General features: G+C 52.1%; 1 protein-coding gene across 2 annotated transcripts in view; it reads right to left on the bottom strand.

Annotated features, from left to right (window-relative positions):
• LRP5 (LDL receptor related protein 5) overlaps nucleotides 1-15,880 on the bottom strand; it is a 109,819-nt gene that overhangs the window by 26,744 nt on the left and 67,195 nt on the right. For both annotated transcript variants that reach the window (XM_061202176.1, XM_061202177.1), the window contains exons 8-13: nucleotides 13,240-13,456; nucleotides 11,161-11,450; nucleotides 8,586-8,812; nucleotides 7,136-7,320; nucleotides 2,156-2,479; nucleotides 397-596 (exon numbers count right to left, since the gene is read on the bottom strand). In XM_061202176.1, the coding sequence (XP_061058159.1) occupies nucleotides 397-596; nucleotides 2,156-2,479; nucleotides 7,136-7,320; nucleotides 8,586-8,812; nucleotides 11,161-11,450; nucleotides 13,240-13,456 (1,443 nt within the window). The remainder of the gene's footprint in view (nucleotides 1-396; nucleotides 597-2,155; nucleotides 2,480-7,135; nucleotides 7,321-8,585; nucleotides 8,813-11,160; nucleotides 11,451-13,239; nucleotides 13,457-15,880) is intronic.

The following is a 15,880-nucleotide window of genomic DNA, read 5'->3' as shown; positions in this document are numbered from 1 at the left end:
GGCGATTTTGTACAGTGCAGTGATTTTCAGAAACATGTACATTGCATTATAACAGAACTGACTACACAACTCCCCTAAAAGATAAATCTAGAATAACCAATATCAACTATCCCTGCACAGAACCACTATGGAAAGGAAAAAAAATCCCATGGGGTTTGATGCCCACCACTGCTACTTAAACAACTGCAAAATCCAGTTTCTACACAGAATCACAATCTAAGGGTTTCACACACAGCCTTATACTGGCAATGACATAATCGGAGCCCAATCATTGTTTACCCCAAACTGTGCCCTCTTGGCACCCCCTCTGCTAAGAAAAGGGGGCGGTAGCCTGGACGCCACCAGTGTGAGCTCCTCGTGGAAGGGCCCCCCGCGTCCCCCCAAAAGCACACTTACCTGGGTCCCATCGTCCTTGGCGCGTTTGATGTTCTGGCGCCCATCCACCCAGTAGATGAACTTGTCCAGTGGGTCATAGTCGATGGCCTTGACGTTCCTCAGCCCGTGCAGGGGCAGGATGAGGTCTGGGCTGTGCTGGTCATCAGGGATCATCCGGCTGATGGCACACTTCTGGCTGAAGAGCAGGAAGGTGGTGGGTGCTGGAGAGAGGCAAACGGGGGCGGGCGCACGTCAGTGTCTGGGAGCCGAACAGGGAGTGGGCAGGGAGGATGGCATTCCATTTTATGGTAAAAAGTAGATTTGCGTGTGCACCTACGAGACGTACATGGAAAAAGGCTGGAAAGACGCAAAACTGTTTCTTGGGGGTGGACTACGGGGAATTTTATTCTCCATGTTACACATCTCTGTTGTTTCCATATTTTATAAGTGTGTGTGTTATTTTAAAACTAGATACCTATTTCTTTTCAGATTATCAAGACTTAAGTCAGAAGGAGGAAAAGGTAGTGAACGTCAAACTCCCACCCATAAGTGTGTGTGATGCTCTGGTGACGGTGGGATTCGCCAGGGGCTTCTACGTGCACCAGGGAATGGCTGAAAACCGTGTGACGTGAACAGTGACACCGGGAGGGGACGCTCCTCAGGGCTGTCAGGACCCAGGATGTGTAGAGGCCACCATCTGCAGCCACGTCAGAGTTACAGCTGGGCCACAAGAATCCAAGTCACAGCCCTGGGTCTGCTGGCCTTGGGAGCCAGCACCCGAGTCACATCCCCTCTGGGCAGTGGGTGACCTGCACCTCCGCTTGACCCTTCAAGGTTATGGCCCCCAGTGGCAAGGACAACAGGACCAAAGGGAGCCCAAGAGTGGGGAATCCCAGGCTGTGGCCCCAGGCCCATCACATACCAGCCTGGGGCCTCGACCAAGCCCCTTAACCCTTCGAAGCTGTAGGTCCCTCATCCACATAACTAGGCCAAGGAAGCTCAGTCCTCTTAATGCCCAGGGCTGCGAGAGGCTCACACAATGCCCGGATGACAAAGAGCTTTACAAACTGTCTAGCGCTGCACAGAGGCCGAGTTATAACTAGCTCTCTGCTGATGTCACAGGAGAAAAGCCTGCCAACAGGACACACCTGTTCTCCCTGCGGGCCCATGGGAAAGTCACTCTCAGGCTCTCTGAACCTCGCTTTTCTTAGAACTGAAAGTGAAAAGGCCTACCTCGTTCAGAAGGTCGGTGTGAGGATTACACAGTGGACATGAGGCCACACGCAAGGGGTCAGGGCAGGGACTCTGGAGCCAGCCTGCCTGGATTCAAACCTGGTTCAAGTCTTACCAGCTGTGTGGCCTTGGGTGGGTAACTACACATCTCTGTGCCCAGGGTCCTTGTCTGTGAAATGGGGACAGTGATACTCCCTACCCCATAGGCTGGAGGATTAAGTGCCATAAAAAGCACTTGGAACAATGCCTGGCCCTATAAGTGGATGCTCTCCCCCAGGGACTGTTTTTCACATCCAAAGAGCCTCCCATGGGGCGTGCCAGCTGAGGGCTTGGACCATCTACTCGTGTCTTGATGAAGCAACAGGGCTTCCACCCAGCCTGAGCCTCCAGGTAACATTAGGCAACATGTGCAGTGCACAACCTGCCCGACTGCCCATGTGCACCAAGGTTTCCCCAGATAAAAAGCTTCTTTCCACCTTAACCGCCAGAGTCGGACTGATGATCTAATGTGGGAGTGAGAGACAGAGGGGGCGAGCGAGGCACTTACGGCTGCAGTTGCGGCTACTGGGGTCCAGGGTGTAATGTGAGGCACAGCTGCAGCGGTGGCCGCTGGGGACAGCCAGGCACAGCTGCCCACACTGCCCGTTGTTGTGCATGCAGTCATTGAGGCCGTCCTGGCGGGAGGAGTGGAACACCAGGATGTCCATCACGAAATCCAGGTGGCCCTGGATGAGGGTGCGGTTCCGGCCACTGGTCTTGTCGGCTCGCTCGATGCTGTGCAGGTTCCAGTCGGTCCAGTAGATGTAATCGCTGTACTGCGTCAGGCCGAAGGGGTGCGGGAGGTCATCGGCAATCACGACCCGTTCCTGACCTGCGTGGAGACACACGGGTACCGAGTCAGCAACGGGCACCACACGGGCGTCCTGTGGGTGAACCAGTTCAACCTGCAGCCTGGCCACCTGCGTCGGGCTCATAAAGCATGTGACCACTTTGGGAAACGAGCAGGGTCCACTGAGGCTGGATGTGCACCTGCCCTGAGGGCAGGCGATTCCCCTCTTGCAGCACAAGAGAAATGCGTGCAGCATCCACCCAAACAACACAGGTGAGAATGTGCACGGCAGCAACTATGTGTAACAGCCACAAACAGGAAACAACCCAAATGTCCGTCAATAGTAGGATGGATTAGGGACTTCCCTGGTGGTCCAGTGATTAAGACTCCGAGCACCCAATGCAGGGGGCCCAGGTTTGATCTCTGGTCAGGGAACTAGATCCCGCATGCCGCAACTAAGAGCCCGCATGCCACACTAAAGATCCCGCATACCGCAACTAAAAGATCCCGCGTGCTGCAACTAAGACTCAGCACAGCCAAATTAAAAAAAAAAAAAATAGTAGGATGGATTAAAAAATGGTAGGATCTTTGGGACCTCCCTGGTGGCTCAGTGGCTAAGCATCCACCTGCCAATGCAGGGGACGCAGGTTCGATCCCTTGTCCGGGAAGATCCCATGTGCCGCAGAGCAACTAAGCCCATGTGCCACAACCACTGGGCCTGCACTCTACAGCCTGCGAGCCACAACTACTGAGCCTGCGTGCCACAACTACTGAAGCCCACACACCTAGAGCCCATGGTCTGCAACAAGAGAAGCCACCGCAAGGAGAAGCCCGCGCACCCCTGCTCGCCGCAACTAGAGAAAGACTGTGCGCAGCAACGGAGAGCCAACACAGCCAAAAATAAATAAATAAATAAAATGTTGTAACTTTATAAAATAAAAAAAAATTTTTTTAAAAAGGTAGGATCTTCATACAATGGAAATGACGCAGCAATAAAAAATAACAACAACGTGGGTGACTCTCACAGTTATTAGACTAAGTGAAAGAATCCAGACGCTGAAGAGCACACGCTGTACGGTCACAGTGATAGAAAGTTCTAGAACAGCACAACTAGTACACATAGATAGAAGTCAGGGCAGCACCGACCCCTGAGGAGGCTGGTGAGATTGACTAAAAGCCTTTTGAGGGCTGGAAACTTCCCTACTTTGATCTGCATGGGAGCTACACAGGCTATGTTGATGCTTCTGTGTATGTACAAGTATCTGTATGTAAAAATTCTCCAACTTGACTACTTTTTTGTACTTGACTGTATATATATGTCAATAAAAATTTTAAATATTGATAAAATAAAATTGATTAAATATTGATAAAATAAAATATTGATAAAATAAAATATTGATAAAATAAACTGCCCTAGCAGTCTACCACAGTGGTTGAAACCAGGTTCTGGAGTCAGCCTGGGCCCCCTCACTTCTCCCCTGACCAGCATGTGACCTTGGGAAAGCTATGTAAGCTTCTTGACTCTCAGTCTCCCCATCTGCAAAATGGGTATTTTGGGGGGGGCCACGCCGTGTGGCTTGTGGGATCTTAGTTCCCCAAATAGGGATCGAACCCAGAGCCACGGCAGTGAAAGCACCGAGTCCTAACCACTGGACCACCAGGGAAGTCCCAAAATGGTTATTCTTAAGAGTGCCCTCATGGGTATCCATGATAATTAAATGTAATAAATTATGATTAAAAAAAACAATGAGGTTTGTGATATAATTGTGATAAATATTCAATGAGATCATGCACGTAGAATGGTCAAAATGCCGGCACAAATTAAGTGCTTGATAAAAACTACGTGCAGAATAACATTCCCCCTCTCCCCCCAAAAGAGGTCATCCTAATCTCCAGAACTTCTGAATATAGTACCTTACACGGCAAAAGGGGCTTGGCAGGTGCGACTAAATTAAGGATTTTGAAACGGGGAGACGATCCTGGATTATCCCAGTGCACCCAGTGCAAACACAAGCGTCCTTATAAGAGGCAGCAGGACAGTGAGAGAGAGGCTGGTGGAGGCTATACAGCTGGCTTTGAAGATGGAGGAAGGACCACAAGTCAAGGATGCAGGCAGCCCCCAGAAGATGGAAAAGGCAATGGATTCTCCTCTAGAGCCTCCAGATGGAAGGTAGCCCCGCCCACACCCTGCTTTCATTTGGGAACGCTGGTGCCATTCTAACGACAGCAGCAGAGGGCTTGTGAAATGAACCAGGGTCTGATCACGTGACCCGCCGAGCAGTTACACGCAGAGCACACACCTGTGTGCACCTGCTGTGTGCATCTGCTGGGACTACTGCGGCAATACGCAGGCTCAGGGCCGCGTGAGGTGGGGAGAGCGGGTGCAGGGCCCGGTGACACTCGACAAGTTCTGTCCCTCCACCTGGGCATGGGTTTCTAAGTCTTCACTGGTCAAAGTGTGTGTGCTGTACGAATGCCTCACGTATGCTCTATTTCACAGTAAAAACGGTACCAGTGAAAACACGTTGGCGACATGGGGACATGTTTCTCCTGTACAGGAGTGGGAGAAAGCCAAATGAAGATCATACATGGCACGATTTGAAATAACGTTTTCAAAATGATTTTTAAAAAGGAAAAAAGTGAAAAAAATCTTCAGAGACGAACAGCTAAAAATATTGGCTTAAAAAATCAATCAAAAAAATTTTGAGGGCTTCCCTGGTGGCGCAGTGGTTGAGAATCTGCCTGCCAATGCAGGGGACACGGGTTCGAGCCCTGGTCTGGGAAGATCCCACATGCCGCGGAGCAACTGGGCCCGTGCGCCACAGCTACCGAGCCTGCGCGTCTGGAGCCTGTGCTCCGCAACAAGAGAGGCCGCGATAATGAGAGGCCCGCGCACCGCAATGAAGAGTGGCCCCTGCTTGCCGCAACTACAGAAAGCCCTCGCACAGAAACGAAGACCCAACACAGCCATAAAAAAATAAATAAATAAATAAATAAATAAATAAAATAAAAAATCAATCAAAAAAATTTTGAGACTGGAAAGAAATATGCCAACAGGTAAATATACATTATTACTGACTGGTGAAATTATGGATAATTAAAATTTTTCTTCCTGTTTTTCTGCATTTTTAGAAATTTTCTAAGTTGATTATTTTATCATTAGAAGAAAGATAGTTCTGAAATAAAGGTGCTCCCTGGCTGCCTCTGTCACGCACACGCTGCCCGACCCCGCTCCACCCCGGGCCCCGGACCGGGACTCAGAGTGGACTTTTCCAACAACAACGATCATTAACTAAACACTCAGAGGGCAGTGACTGTGCTCCAGGCTTGGCGAGAAGGGCCTTCACTCTCATCCTTTCAGTTAATTCTCACAGCAGCAACTGTAGGAGGAAGGGACCATCGGCATTAGAGAAGCGAGGCACAGAAAGGTTAAGTCACCTGGCTCAAGTCACACAGCAAGTGGCAAGGCCAGGAGTGCAACCAGGATGGCGAGGCCCCAGGTTCACGCCCCACGCCCACTCGCGCCACGCCAGGCGACATTCCCACCCTCCCCTTGCCCGGGGCCTCCCCTGTTATCAACCAAGTGCTCCCTACACGTCTACGCCATTCAGTGGGAATATGGCCGAAAACGGCCTGGCTGGACGCACACGACCACCCTCAACCTGCAGAGTCGAGGGGGTTTCCAGGGCTTTCGCTGCTTTTCCTCCAAGTGTGTCTTTACTCTGGGGTAATCAGGGAACTTAATTATTTCGGGCAACCACAGCTGTGCTGTGACTGGTTTCCCACCTGGCACCAGCCTCTTGTAATTCCCTGTGGGGCTGGGGGTGGCGGTCTCAAAGACACGTTCAAGCCTTGCTCTTGGCCTCATACACCAGGACAGTCAGCATGCAGGGTGGGTGCAGCCCGGCGCAAGCAGAAACCAGGCCACTGGACTTCTAGCCCTGGCTCTGCTCACACAGTACCTGGGGACAAGCCGTTCAGCCCACCTATGCCTCAGTTTCCTCATCTGTAAAATGGGCACAACCACACCCACCACAGGTGGCGGCAGCAGCAGCGATTAGGAAGGAAGCCAAATTCTCTTGGTTGCACAGGGCAGCCCCATCATGTGGTATCACCCAGGAGAGCTAATATAACCACCCCCCGCAAGAAGTCCAGAGTCATGTGATTTCTAGGCTCAAATCCTGCCCTCACTGCTGGGTGGCTTGGAGCGAGGGTTGTTTTGTTTTTGTTTTTAACCTAATCCCAGGTGTTGAGTGGTCCCAATGCCTAGCACCCAGTAGGTATTCAGGGTCAGATGGAGCTGTAGCACGTGGCCCTGGGGTCTGAGTGGCACTCTGTGACCTTACACAAGTCCCACGACCTCCCTGGGCCTCAGTTTCGCCATCAACGAAAACCTACGCTATGTGGTGTAGGGTCAAATTAGAATCCTGGCACGGGGTTGGCCGGGACCCGGCTCTCAGCTGGTGTGTAGGAAACAGCTGTCACTGGGGTCTCTATTGACACGTCTACAGCAACAGCAGCAGGGGCGGAAAGGGACAACCCTCAGGAGGGGGCAAGGCTGGGTCAGCACCCGGGGCGTGGCCACACCTCCTGTGGGGCTTGGGCCTCGCCGGCCGTGGGCACAGCGCCATGGGGGCTGAGCGTGGCCAACACCCGGGGCAGGGATGCCCCCTCGCGGCAGGACCCACCGGCCCTCACCCAGCATGTTGGATGACTCAATCATGTTGGTGTCCAGGTCCGTCCAGTAGAGACGCTGGTCGGCGTAGTCAATGGTGAGGTCGTTGGCCCGGCCCACCTTATCCACCAGCGTCATGCAGTTGGTCCCATCCATGAAGGCCCGCACGATCCTGGGCTTCCCGCCCCACTCGGTCCAGTAGATGTAGCTGGAAGACATGGGAGCAGGGCGGGGCAGGCTCAGGCACGGCCACCCTCACGGCAGGGCAGGGAGCACACCTGCCACCATCTCCTCGGCTGTGCCGATGGCATCCCTGCAGGAAGCAGGGAAGGGGCGAGACCCTCGGAGCCCCCTCCACCCCACCGTCCCTCTGGAAGCAGTCACGGAGCTACATCCTGCCTCCTGGGGTCCCACAGCAGCCCCCCTGCAAGCTAAGCCCTGATATTCTCATTCGGGTGCACAGACGGGGTGACCGTGCAACAGGACATCCAGCCTGGGACACCTGTGTCAGGGACAAACACTAACTAAGCTGGACAGGATGCCGGGGAGGGGGGGCGGTGACCGGGACGGGCAGGAAGAACATGGGCAAATCGGGGCGTACAGTCTCCTCTCCTCAAAGAAGGTAGAAAACAAGACCCCGAGGCAAACAGGCATCGTAGGGTCAGGATTCGAACTCAGCTCTGCCGTCTCCACCAACGGGTCCTCGTTCGTCGCTCTTCAGCAGTGGCTCCGGGCAAGGAATCCCCATTTCAGAATTGTGTACGTTTCACTGGTCCTTTCGCTAAAACCTGGACCTTTCTTTTTGTTCTGCCCAAATCTTCCCTTCCTTGGAAGAGCACGCAGCAGGCAGGGTTTGGACTGCTCCCTACACACCACTGATGCTTTATGGTTTGAGCACTGAGTGCAGAGGAAGACTCCACCCTGGCCCCTCTGGCCCCAGGGCAGGGCCCCCAGGCTGCAGGACACATAAAAGCATGTGCCTTGCAAGGTGAGTTTTAAACCGCCACTAAGTGGCCAGCAAGAAGCAGGAGGGGAGAAGCCCAGGACAGGAGCCTAGAAAGGACTGCATGGGACTTCCTGGCCCAGCCCTGCTCTAACCAGTTACGTGACCTTCAGTAAATCACTGAGCTTCTCTGAGCCTCAGTTTCTGCATCTGTAAAATCACCCACCCCTTGCAGGACCCCTGGATGCCGAGATGAGATGACCCCCCTGGGAGCACCCAATGCGGTGCCTGATACAGAGGCTTCCCTTCCTGCCTTCTGCTCTGGGCCTCAGTGTCTCCGCTATGAAATGAATCAGATGACCTCCAAGGGTCCCGCCGGCCCCGGCCACCTCAAAGCTAGTAGCGGTCATTACTGCTCTAACCGCAGAGTGCCAGGTGGGCAGCCGTCTGCCTCGGCCTCGGGTCATCAACGCACTGGCTCATGTAGAGAGGTGACGGGGACATGCCTGCTGGACAAAAACGGTCCTCACCCTTTGGTGGGGTCCAGGGCCAGCGACCTCGGGTTGTCCAGATCCCTCCACACAAGGACCTGCCGGAACTGCCCGTCCAGCCGGGCCACTTCGATCCTGTTGGTCCCGGTGTCCGCCCAATAGAGGTTCTTGCCCATCCAGTCGACGGCCATGCCTTCCGGGTAGTCGAGGCCAAACTCGATCACGTGCTCCACGGAGCTCCCGTTCATGAAGGCCCGGCTGATGGTCTGGGAGCAGGTGAGGAGGAAAGGTGCACCGGTTAGAAACCAGAGTTTTTGCAGATGTCTCCTGGAGCAACTACTGATCACATTTGGGACCAAATCACCAACATTCAAGTTTTTATTCTTTTTATTTCTTTTATATTTTATTTTAATTTTTTCCCAACATTTGAGTTTTTGAAGGAACATTTGAAAAGCAGCAAAATACAACCTTTTTAGAAGAAACAATTTGGTAATATACATAAAACATATACTTCATTTAAAAATATGTAAAAATATTTTATTTAATAGTATACAATTATAAAAAATATATAATTATATATAAGCTATATTATATATATATGTATCATGACCCTTCAAAATAGTTGTAACCTTAAAAAAAAAGTCACTGTATCCTTTCACCCAGTAATCTTCCTCCTGAAACTTTATCTAAAGGAATGAAAACACAAAAGAGGCTTTACCCACAGAGATGCTTGTTACTGTGGTATCATTTAGAGTAGGAAAAAACTGGAAGAACATTTAAAATAAGGGAACGGTTAAGTATGATAAGGAATATATGTGCACTGGAATATTTTACACATTTAAAGAATTATGTTAAAGAGTTTGTAATAGGCTGATAAAATACCTGTTATAATGTGATGTGAAGAAAACCAGGATACAGAATTCTACATAGCATATGATTGTGATTATGAGAAATACTAACCTAGGGAAAAACTCAAAGGAAATACACTAAAATGATGTCAATGGCTGACTTGGGATGATGGGGATGTGGGTGTTTTTATTTTCTTCTTTATACTTCTCTGTATAATACACTTTTCTCTCTTTCTACAATGAACCCTGTGACTTTTAAAATCAGAAAAATCTTTAAGAGCCATGTAATACCAACAGTAGAATGAAAGATAGGTGATTAAACTGTTTGAGTTGTCCAGTGCTTTAGAACAGGGGTCAGCAGACCTTTTCTGTAAATATTTCAGGTGTCACAGGACATTTGGATCTGTCACAACCTAGTGGCACAAAAGCAGGTGCAGACAATCCATGAGCAAATGGGCACCAGTGTGACCCAATAAAACTTTATTGACAAAACACGGAGGCCAGCCCACGGACCAGCATGCCAAACCCTGCTTTAGAAGATGAAAGAGGCTTTCCTGTATTCATCCAGGATGTTTATGTTAGCACCCGGAACAAAGAAAGAGCTTGCTAAGTAAGCGGGCACTCGTGAGGGAGTGGGTGGGGTGAATCGAAAAATACACGGACACCCAATCACTCTAGAAATGGCCACCTGTGTGTCCACTGGACCTGCTCATTGTAATCATTCGTGCTTATTTATTAACGCAGGTTCACTAATGTTCTATTGGTGTGAATCGAGTTACAATAAATATTATAGTTCCTTTATTTTTTTTAATTTATTTATTTTTTTGGCAGCACTGTGTAGCTTGCGGGATCTTAGTTCCCCGACCAAGGATCGAACCTGTGCCCCCTGCAGTGGAAGTGCGCAGTCCTAACCACTGGACCGCCAGGGAATTCCCTATAGTTCTTTAAAAAAAACCCAAAACTTTTTCTACAAGGGAACACTACTCAGCCATGAAAAAGAATGAAATGTTGCCATCTGCGACAGTATCGATGGACTGGGAGGGTATTATGCTAATTCAGACAGAGAAAAACAAATACCGTACGATATCACTTATATGTGCAACCTAAAAAATACAACAAACTAGCGAATATAACAAAAAAGAAGCAGATTCACAGATACAGTGGTTACCAGTGGGGAGAGGGAAGGGGGAGGGGCAACATCACGGTAGGAGAGTAAGAGGTACAAACTATTAGGTATAAAATAAGCTACAAGGATATATTGTACAACACAGGGAATGTGGCCAGTATTTTATAATAACTATAAATGGAGTATAACCTTTAAAAATTGTGACTCACTCTATTGTGCACCTGTAACTTACATTGTACAGCAACTAAACTTCAATTTTAACAAACCGTTAAAAAAACAAGGGACTTCCCTGGTGGCGCAGTGGATGGGACTCCATGTTCCCAATGCAGGGGGCCCGGGTTCGATCCCTGGTTGGGGAACTAGATCCCACATGCATGCCGCAACTAGGAGTTCGCATGCCACAACTAAGGAGCCCACGTGCCACAACTAAGGAGTCCATGTGCCACAACTGGGGAGCCCGTGAGCTGCAGCTGAGGCGCCCGCCTGCCGCAACTAAGATCCCACACAACCAAATAAATAAATAAATAATTTTTTTTTAAAAAAAAAAGGAAGAAAACCTTTTTTCAGCCCCTGAGGCGATACCATCACCGGGTAGGTATTCACGGGAAAGGTGCACGGGGAGGACGCCCAGCCGCCGTACCTTCAGGCTGACGTCAGTCCAGTAGATGTGATGGTTGGACACGTCAAAGTCCAGCGCAGAGGCCTCCTTGACGCCCGTGAGCGGGATGGCCACATCGTTGTTATTGGTGTCCAGGGAGATCCTGTGGATGGCGGCCCGGCTGGTGAACACGAGGAAGGCCTCGGGGACGATGCAGGTCTTCATGTCACTCAGCAGCTCCAGGCCGATGGGGCAGCCGCACTTGGCGGCACGGGGCGTGAAGAAGCACAGGTGGCTGCAGCCCCCGTTCCTGTCCGCACATGGGTTGGTCCCTGGACGGAAAGACACAGGCTCTAGACGCCAGAGGCCCAGCAGAGAGGGGGTGGGCAGTGGCTCCACGGTTGTACGAGGCTTCGTTTCTGCCAGACGTCACACAGGGACAGCAGGTGGGTGGATGGAAACCCAGGGCCTCCCCAGGCACGGGGAAGGCACGTAACAACGGCTGGCTCTGGGCCCAGGGCATCCCCGCACTTGGACTCCTCCATCCTCATGGCGACCTGGGGACAACCGCACCCCCTGCTCCCCCCACCCCGCCGGGCCTGGACTCCCTGCCTGCTGACCTGACCGCAGCCCGAGACGCCACCCAGACAGTTCCTCCTCCCGGTCCCCGGCACTCTCGGTGCCCTCGAACTCAGATGCACCCAGGACGGCCCAAGGCGCCTCTTTCGTATTGTAGCAGACTGTACTTAGCATTCATGTATTTTTGGCCAGGCCGTTAGTCTCACTCATCTGCTGCAGTGCTGTTAAAATTGGCTTTAATTTAGTGTTAAGTATTTCAGCTAGAAAAAGAATCCTCTCCCCCATCTTTCCCAGTAAATCCCTACATGAGAGAGAGAGAAAGAGGCAGGGAGGGGTCCAATTTCTCAACTTTAAATCACACCCAATGGATATATCATTTTTCTTATCTCTAGGGTTTTATTTTTTGTTCTTCAGACACTCACTAACCGGTGGGCCTCATGTTCCACAGCGGGTGATGAACGTGTTTTCAAAGGCAGCTGGTAAACTAAGTGTGCTGATTCCATCGCCTTGTCTCAGGAGTGCGGGTTGTGACTAAAGGCCTCTCCCGGAGACCAAGATGCACTAGATCCCCCCAGGGTCTCCGCCCACGGCCTCACCTCCAGGCCTGTGCTCAGCTGTCCCTTCTGCCGGGCAAACCCTGACCCCCACCTGCTCCCTAAATTCCAAGCTCAAATGCCCTCCCTCATATTTTAAAGCCAGGCATCCCTCTAACACCTCAACTGTAGTCACCAGCCTGGCAGCAGAGCTAACTAAGGGGTGTCTCACCCACTAGACTTAAGGGCGAGCACTGGGGCCTCTCTGGTCCTTCCTCCCTCCCTCCCTCCAGCAAAGACTTGCTGAGTGTCTCTGACGTGTAGGTGCATTACTAGGTGCTGGGCCCCAGCTGGGGACGGGGTCCCTGCCGCCACAGAGCCCACAGTCCCGTCCCCCCATCTGTCCTCCCACCACAGCTGGACACCACTGTCCCCAGTGTAGCCTGTCGACCTGCACTGGGAATCATATTCATAAAGAGACAAATCCTTGTGTTAAGGGAGCTTTGTGCAGATCCTGGCTTTCAGATAAAGGGTGTGTGCTTGAGGGTCCAGCCTGTCACACTGGACGATTCCAGCCCAGCCCAGCCAGGAGGTCGAGGCAGACCCGGGCGTGAGTCCTGAGCTTGGCCACCCATTAGCTACGCGGCTTTGCCACCCTCTCCCCAGCGCAAATAGGGCCCCATCGTAATTCGCGTAGAGGGCTGCTCTGGGCACTAAGGCACTTAGCCACAGCCTGGCACGCAGCAGGCGCTCTGCAAGTGTTAGCCATCGTGAGAACCACTATTGCCACCAGTGCCCAGTCACCATGCCTGGTCGATACCCCACCCCCATGCCACTGGTCCTGGACCAATATTCTCACCATCTCCTGTGCTGTCCAGCCCCAGAGTGGTGCCCGAGCCGGGCACTTACACCCCCAGCTTTGGTCTCCAACTGGGCTGCCTGTGGACCAAAAGGGCAGCCACGAGCCTGTGGCATGGCTGACCCATGGCTGGAGGCTGACCCGACTCACCGACGGCCTTGGCCACGTTCACGGCCTTGAGCCCCATCAGGTCGGGCAGCTGGTCGATGATGACGTCCCGGCTCGCCTTGACCTTGTGCACGCGCTCGATGCTGCGCCGCTGCCAGTCGGTCCAGTAGATGAAGTCCCCCAGCAGCGTGAACCCGAAAATGTGCGGGAGCTTGTCCTCCAGGAGCGTCCGCCTCTTTGTCCCGTCGATGTTGATCACCTGCAGGATGGCAGACGTAGGGCTGAACCAGCCTCGGGCCTGAACTGCCTGGAACAGGACGGGCCCCAGCAGCGTCTGCACCTGGCGAGGCCACCTAACAAAGCCACGGCTCACTGGGGCAGCTGGATGAGTGATGTTTTCAGTGATGGGGCCATTCAGCGGCTCTTCCCCACTGCCTCCCCTACCTGGGGGTGGATGCTGGGCTGAGAGGGGCAGGCAAGACAAACAGGTGTCCTCTCTCTCCCCATTGCTGATCGACTAGCAGTGGCTGCCTGGAATACCAAGGTGTGGGTCTCCGACCCGGGATGGGCTCATTGATTAGTAATGTCTGCCAAGATGTAGAACGGGGAGGCACCAGTTCACACCCTTGACACGGAGCTCAATTTCAAAAGGCTGGACAGCTAACGTACTGCAGGCCCTGGGCAAAGCCTCCCACGTGTCTGTGGACTAATTTCTTGCTCGGTCAGCACCAGGTGAACTTGAGGACGCTTCTGGTTCTAAGTCTGAGCCTACAGCTCTAAGATGCTTTCCAACACCAGACACACTAGTGGCTGTTTACTCTGAGATGTAAAAGCTAAATCTTTTTCTTGAAGAGTCAGCACTGATTAAAAGCATCAACCACAAAAGCCACAGAGGAGAAAAATACTGTCAAACATAAAAACGCTTTAACCAACTGAAACACACAAACAGGATAAGATGTGGTTGTGATGACAGGTGACCCTGTAGGAGCTGATGCGAAAAAGAAGATAAAAACGTAACATCCGAACTCTCGGGCTCTCAAGCCAGGATGAAAGAGACATGATGAATTAAAGGCAAGTCTCAACAGGCCTCCTGCAGCCAGATTATATTCCCAGCTCATCAGAAAGGCTACAAACCTTCAGTTTTGCAGGTGGCAAACACAAGACAGATCGGGTGTGTGTTGAGCAGAAAAGACTTTGGTCCTCTGTTGTTGGACAGCACAGGACAAAACTGCTGGCTCAACCAGGAGTGGCAGGCAGCTCTGGGCCCTGCAGCCAGGGGTCCCACCCCAGCTCTGCCCCACAGCCAAGTCCCTGCATCCCACATGGACCTCAACCTCTCCACCTGTAACTGAGGGTAGCAGCTAAAGTCACCCTGGAGGGACTTCCCTGGTGGTCCAGCAGTTAAGACTCCACGTTCCCAATGCAGGGGGCCTGGGTGTTTGATCCCTGGTCAGGGAACTAGATCCCACATGCCTCAACTAAGAGCCCGCAAGCCACAACTAAAGATCCCGCATGCCGCCACGAAGATTCCGCGTGTTGCAACTAAGACCCAGTGCAGCCAAACAAATAAATAAATATTAAAAAATAAATAAAGTCACCCTGGGAACTTAACCAAAGAACAGTGAGTGGCTGGGCCCCAACCTGGGGCAATTACACCAAAACTGGAAGGCCAGGTATGAGTCCTGAAAGCAGCTCCCCACAGGTGGCTCCAATGAGCAGCCCAGATGAGAACACCGGATGGGACCACGTCCTGTACCATGAGCTGGAGTGTAGACCTTGGGCTGTAGGATCTCCATGCGGAGCTCTGGGCACCACACCTGGCCCACTGGTTAGCCATAGAGGGCAGGTGATGGATTAATGCTCCAAACTGGTCCAGGGTGCTGGTTCCAGCTTCGGCCCCATAAGTGGAAGGCACATAAAGGCAATGAACACACGCTTTGCACAGAACTCAGACCTGGGGAGGCGTCTCGCCCGGGATTACCGCCGAGGAGGTGCACAGCAAGAGAAAGAGCGTCTCTAAGAACACACAGCCCATAAGAGGCAGGGCTCAAACCCCTGCTCCTTCCTTGACACAGAATAACCAGGGCTGGGCGCGGGGGGGCGGGGGCGGGCAGAATGGCAGATGTAGGACATGATCGCTATAAAGAAAACACCCACATCTGGAAGATAAAGACCCCACCTTTTATATACCAAAATGTCAACAGCATCTCTTGAAGAGATTTTTCTCATCCTTCTCTATGTTCATTTTTTCTTTATTTCCTTTAACAACTCAATTCCAGACATAAATAAGTGCATGTTCTATTGACTGAGGGGAGGAAGTACATGTTCCCCAGCTTAGGAAGGACGAAAGTGAGCCCGCAGAGGACACGGGGCCAGACGGGGGAGCGGGGAGACAGCCGCTGCCGGCAGCAATCCCTCCCCCCATCTCTGTCTCCCCCCACCCCGCCCCACACTCTGGTTGCCCAGAACAAAGTGAGGAGGCCGTGAGCTGCTCCCCCGGAGCCGGGCTGGCGGCACCCACCACAAGGACAGAACCTTGGCTCTGGGCTGGCAGGGCCTCCCTCTGCCTCGGAAGCCCCTCCCTCACCCCATCCCACTTTGAATGATTACAGACCCCATGAAACACCTCTCAGGCCCTCCAACTTGGACGGACATCAAGACTCTTAACACTTGAGAAAATAAA

Source organism: Eubalaena glacialis, chromosome 10 (assembly GCF_028564815.1).
Source record: "Eubalaena glacialis isolate mEubGla1 chromosome 10, mEubGla1.1.hap2.+ XY, whole genome shotgun sequence".
NCBI lineage: Eukaryota > Metazoa > Chordata > Mammalia > Artiodactyla > Balaenidae > Eubalaena > Eubalaena glacialis.
This window is presented reverse-complemented; position numbering and strand designations above follow the sequence as displayed.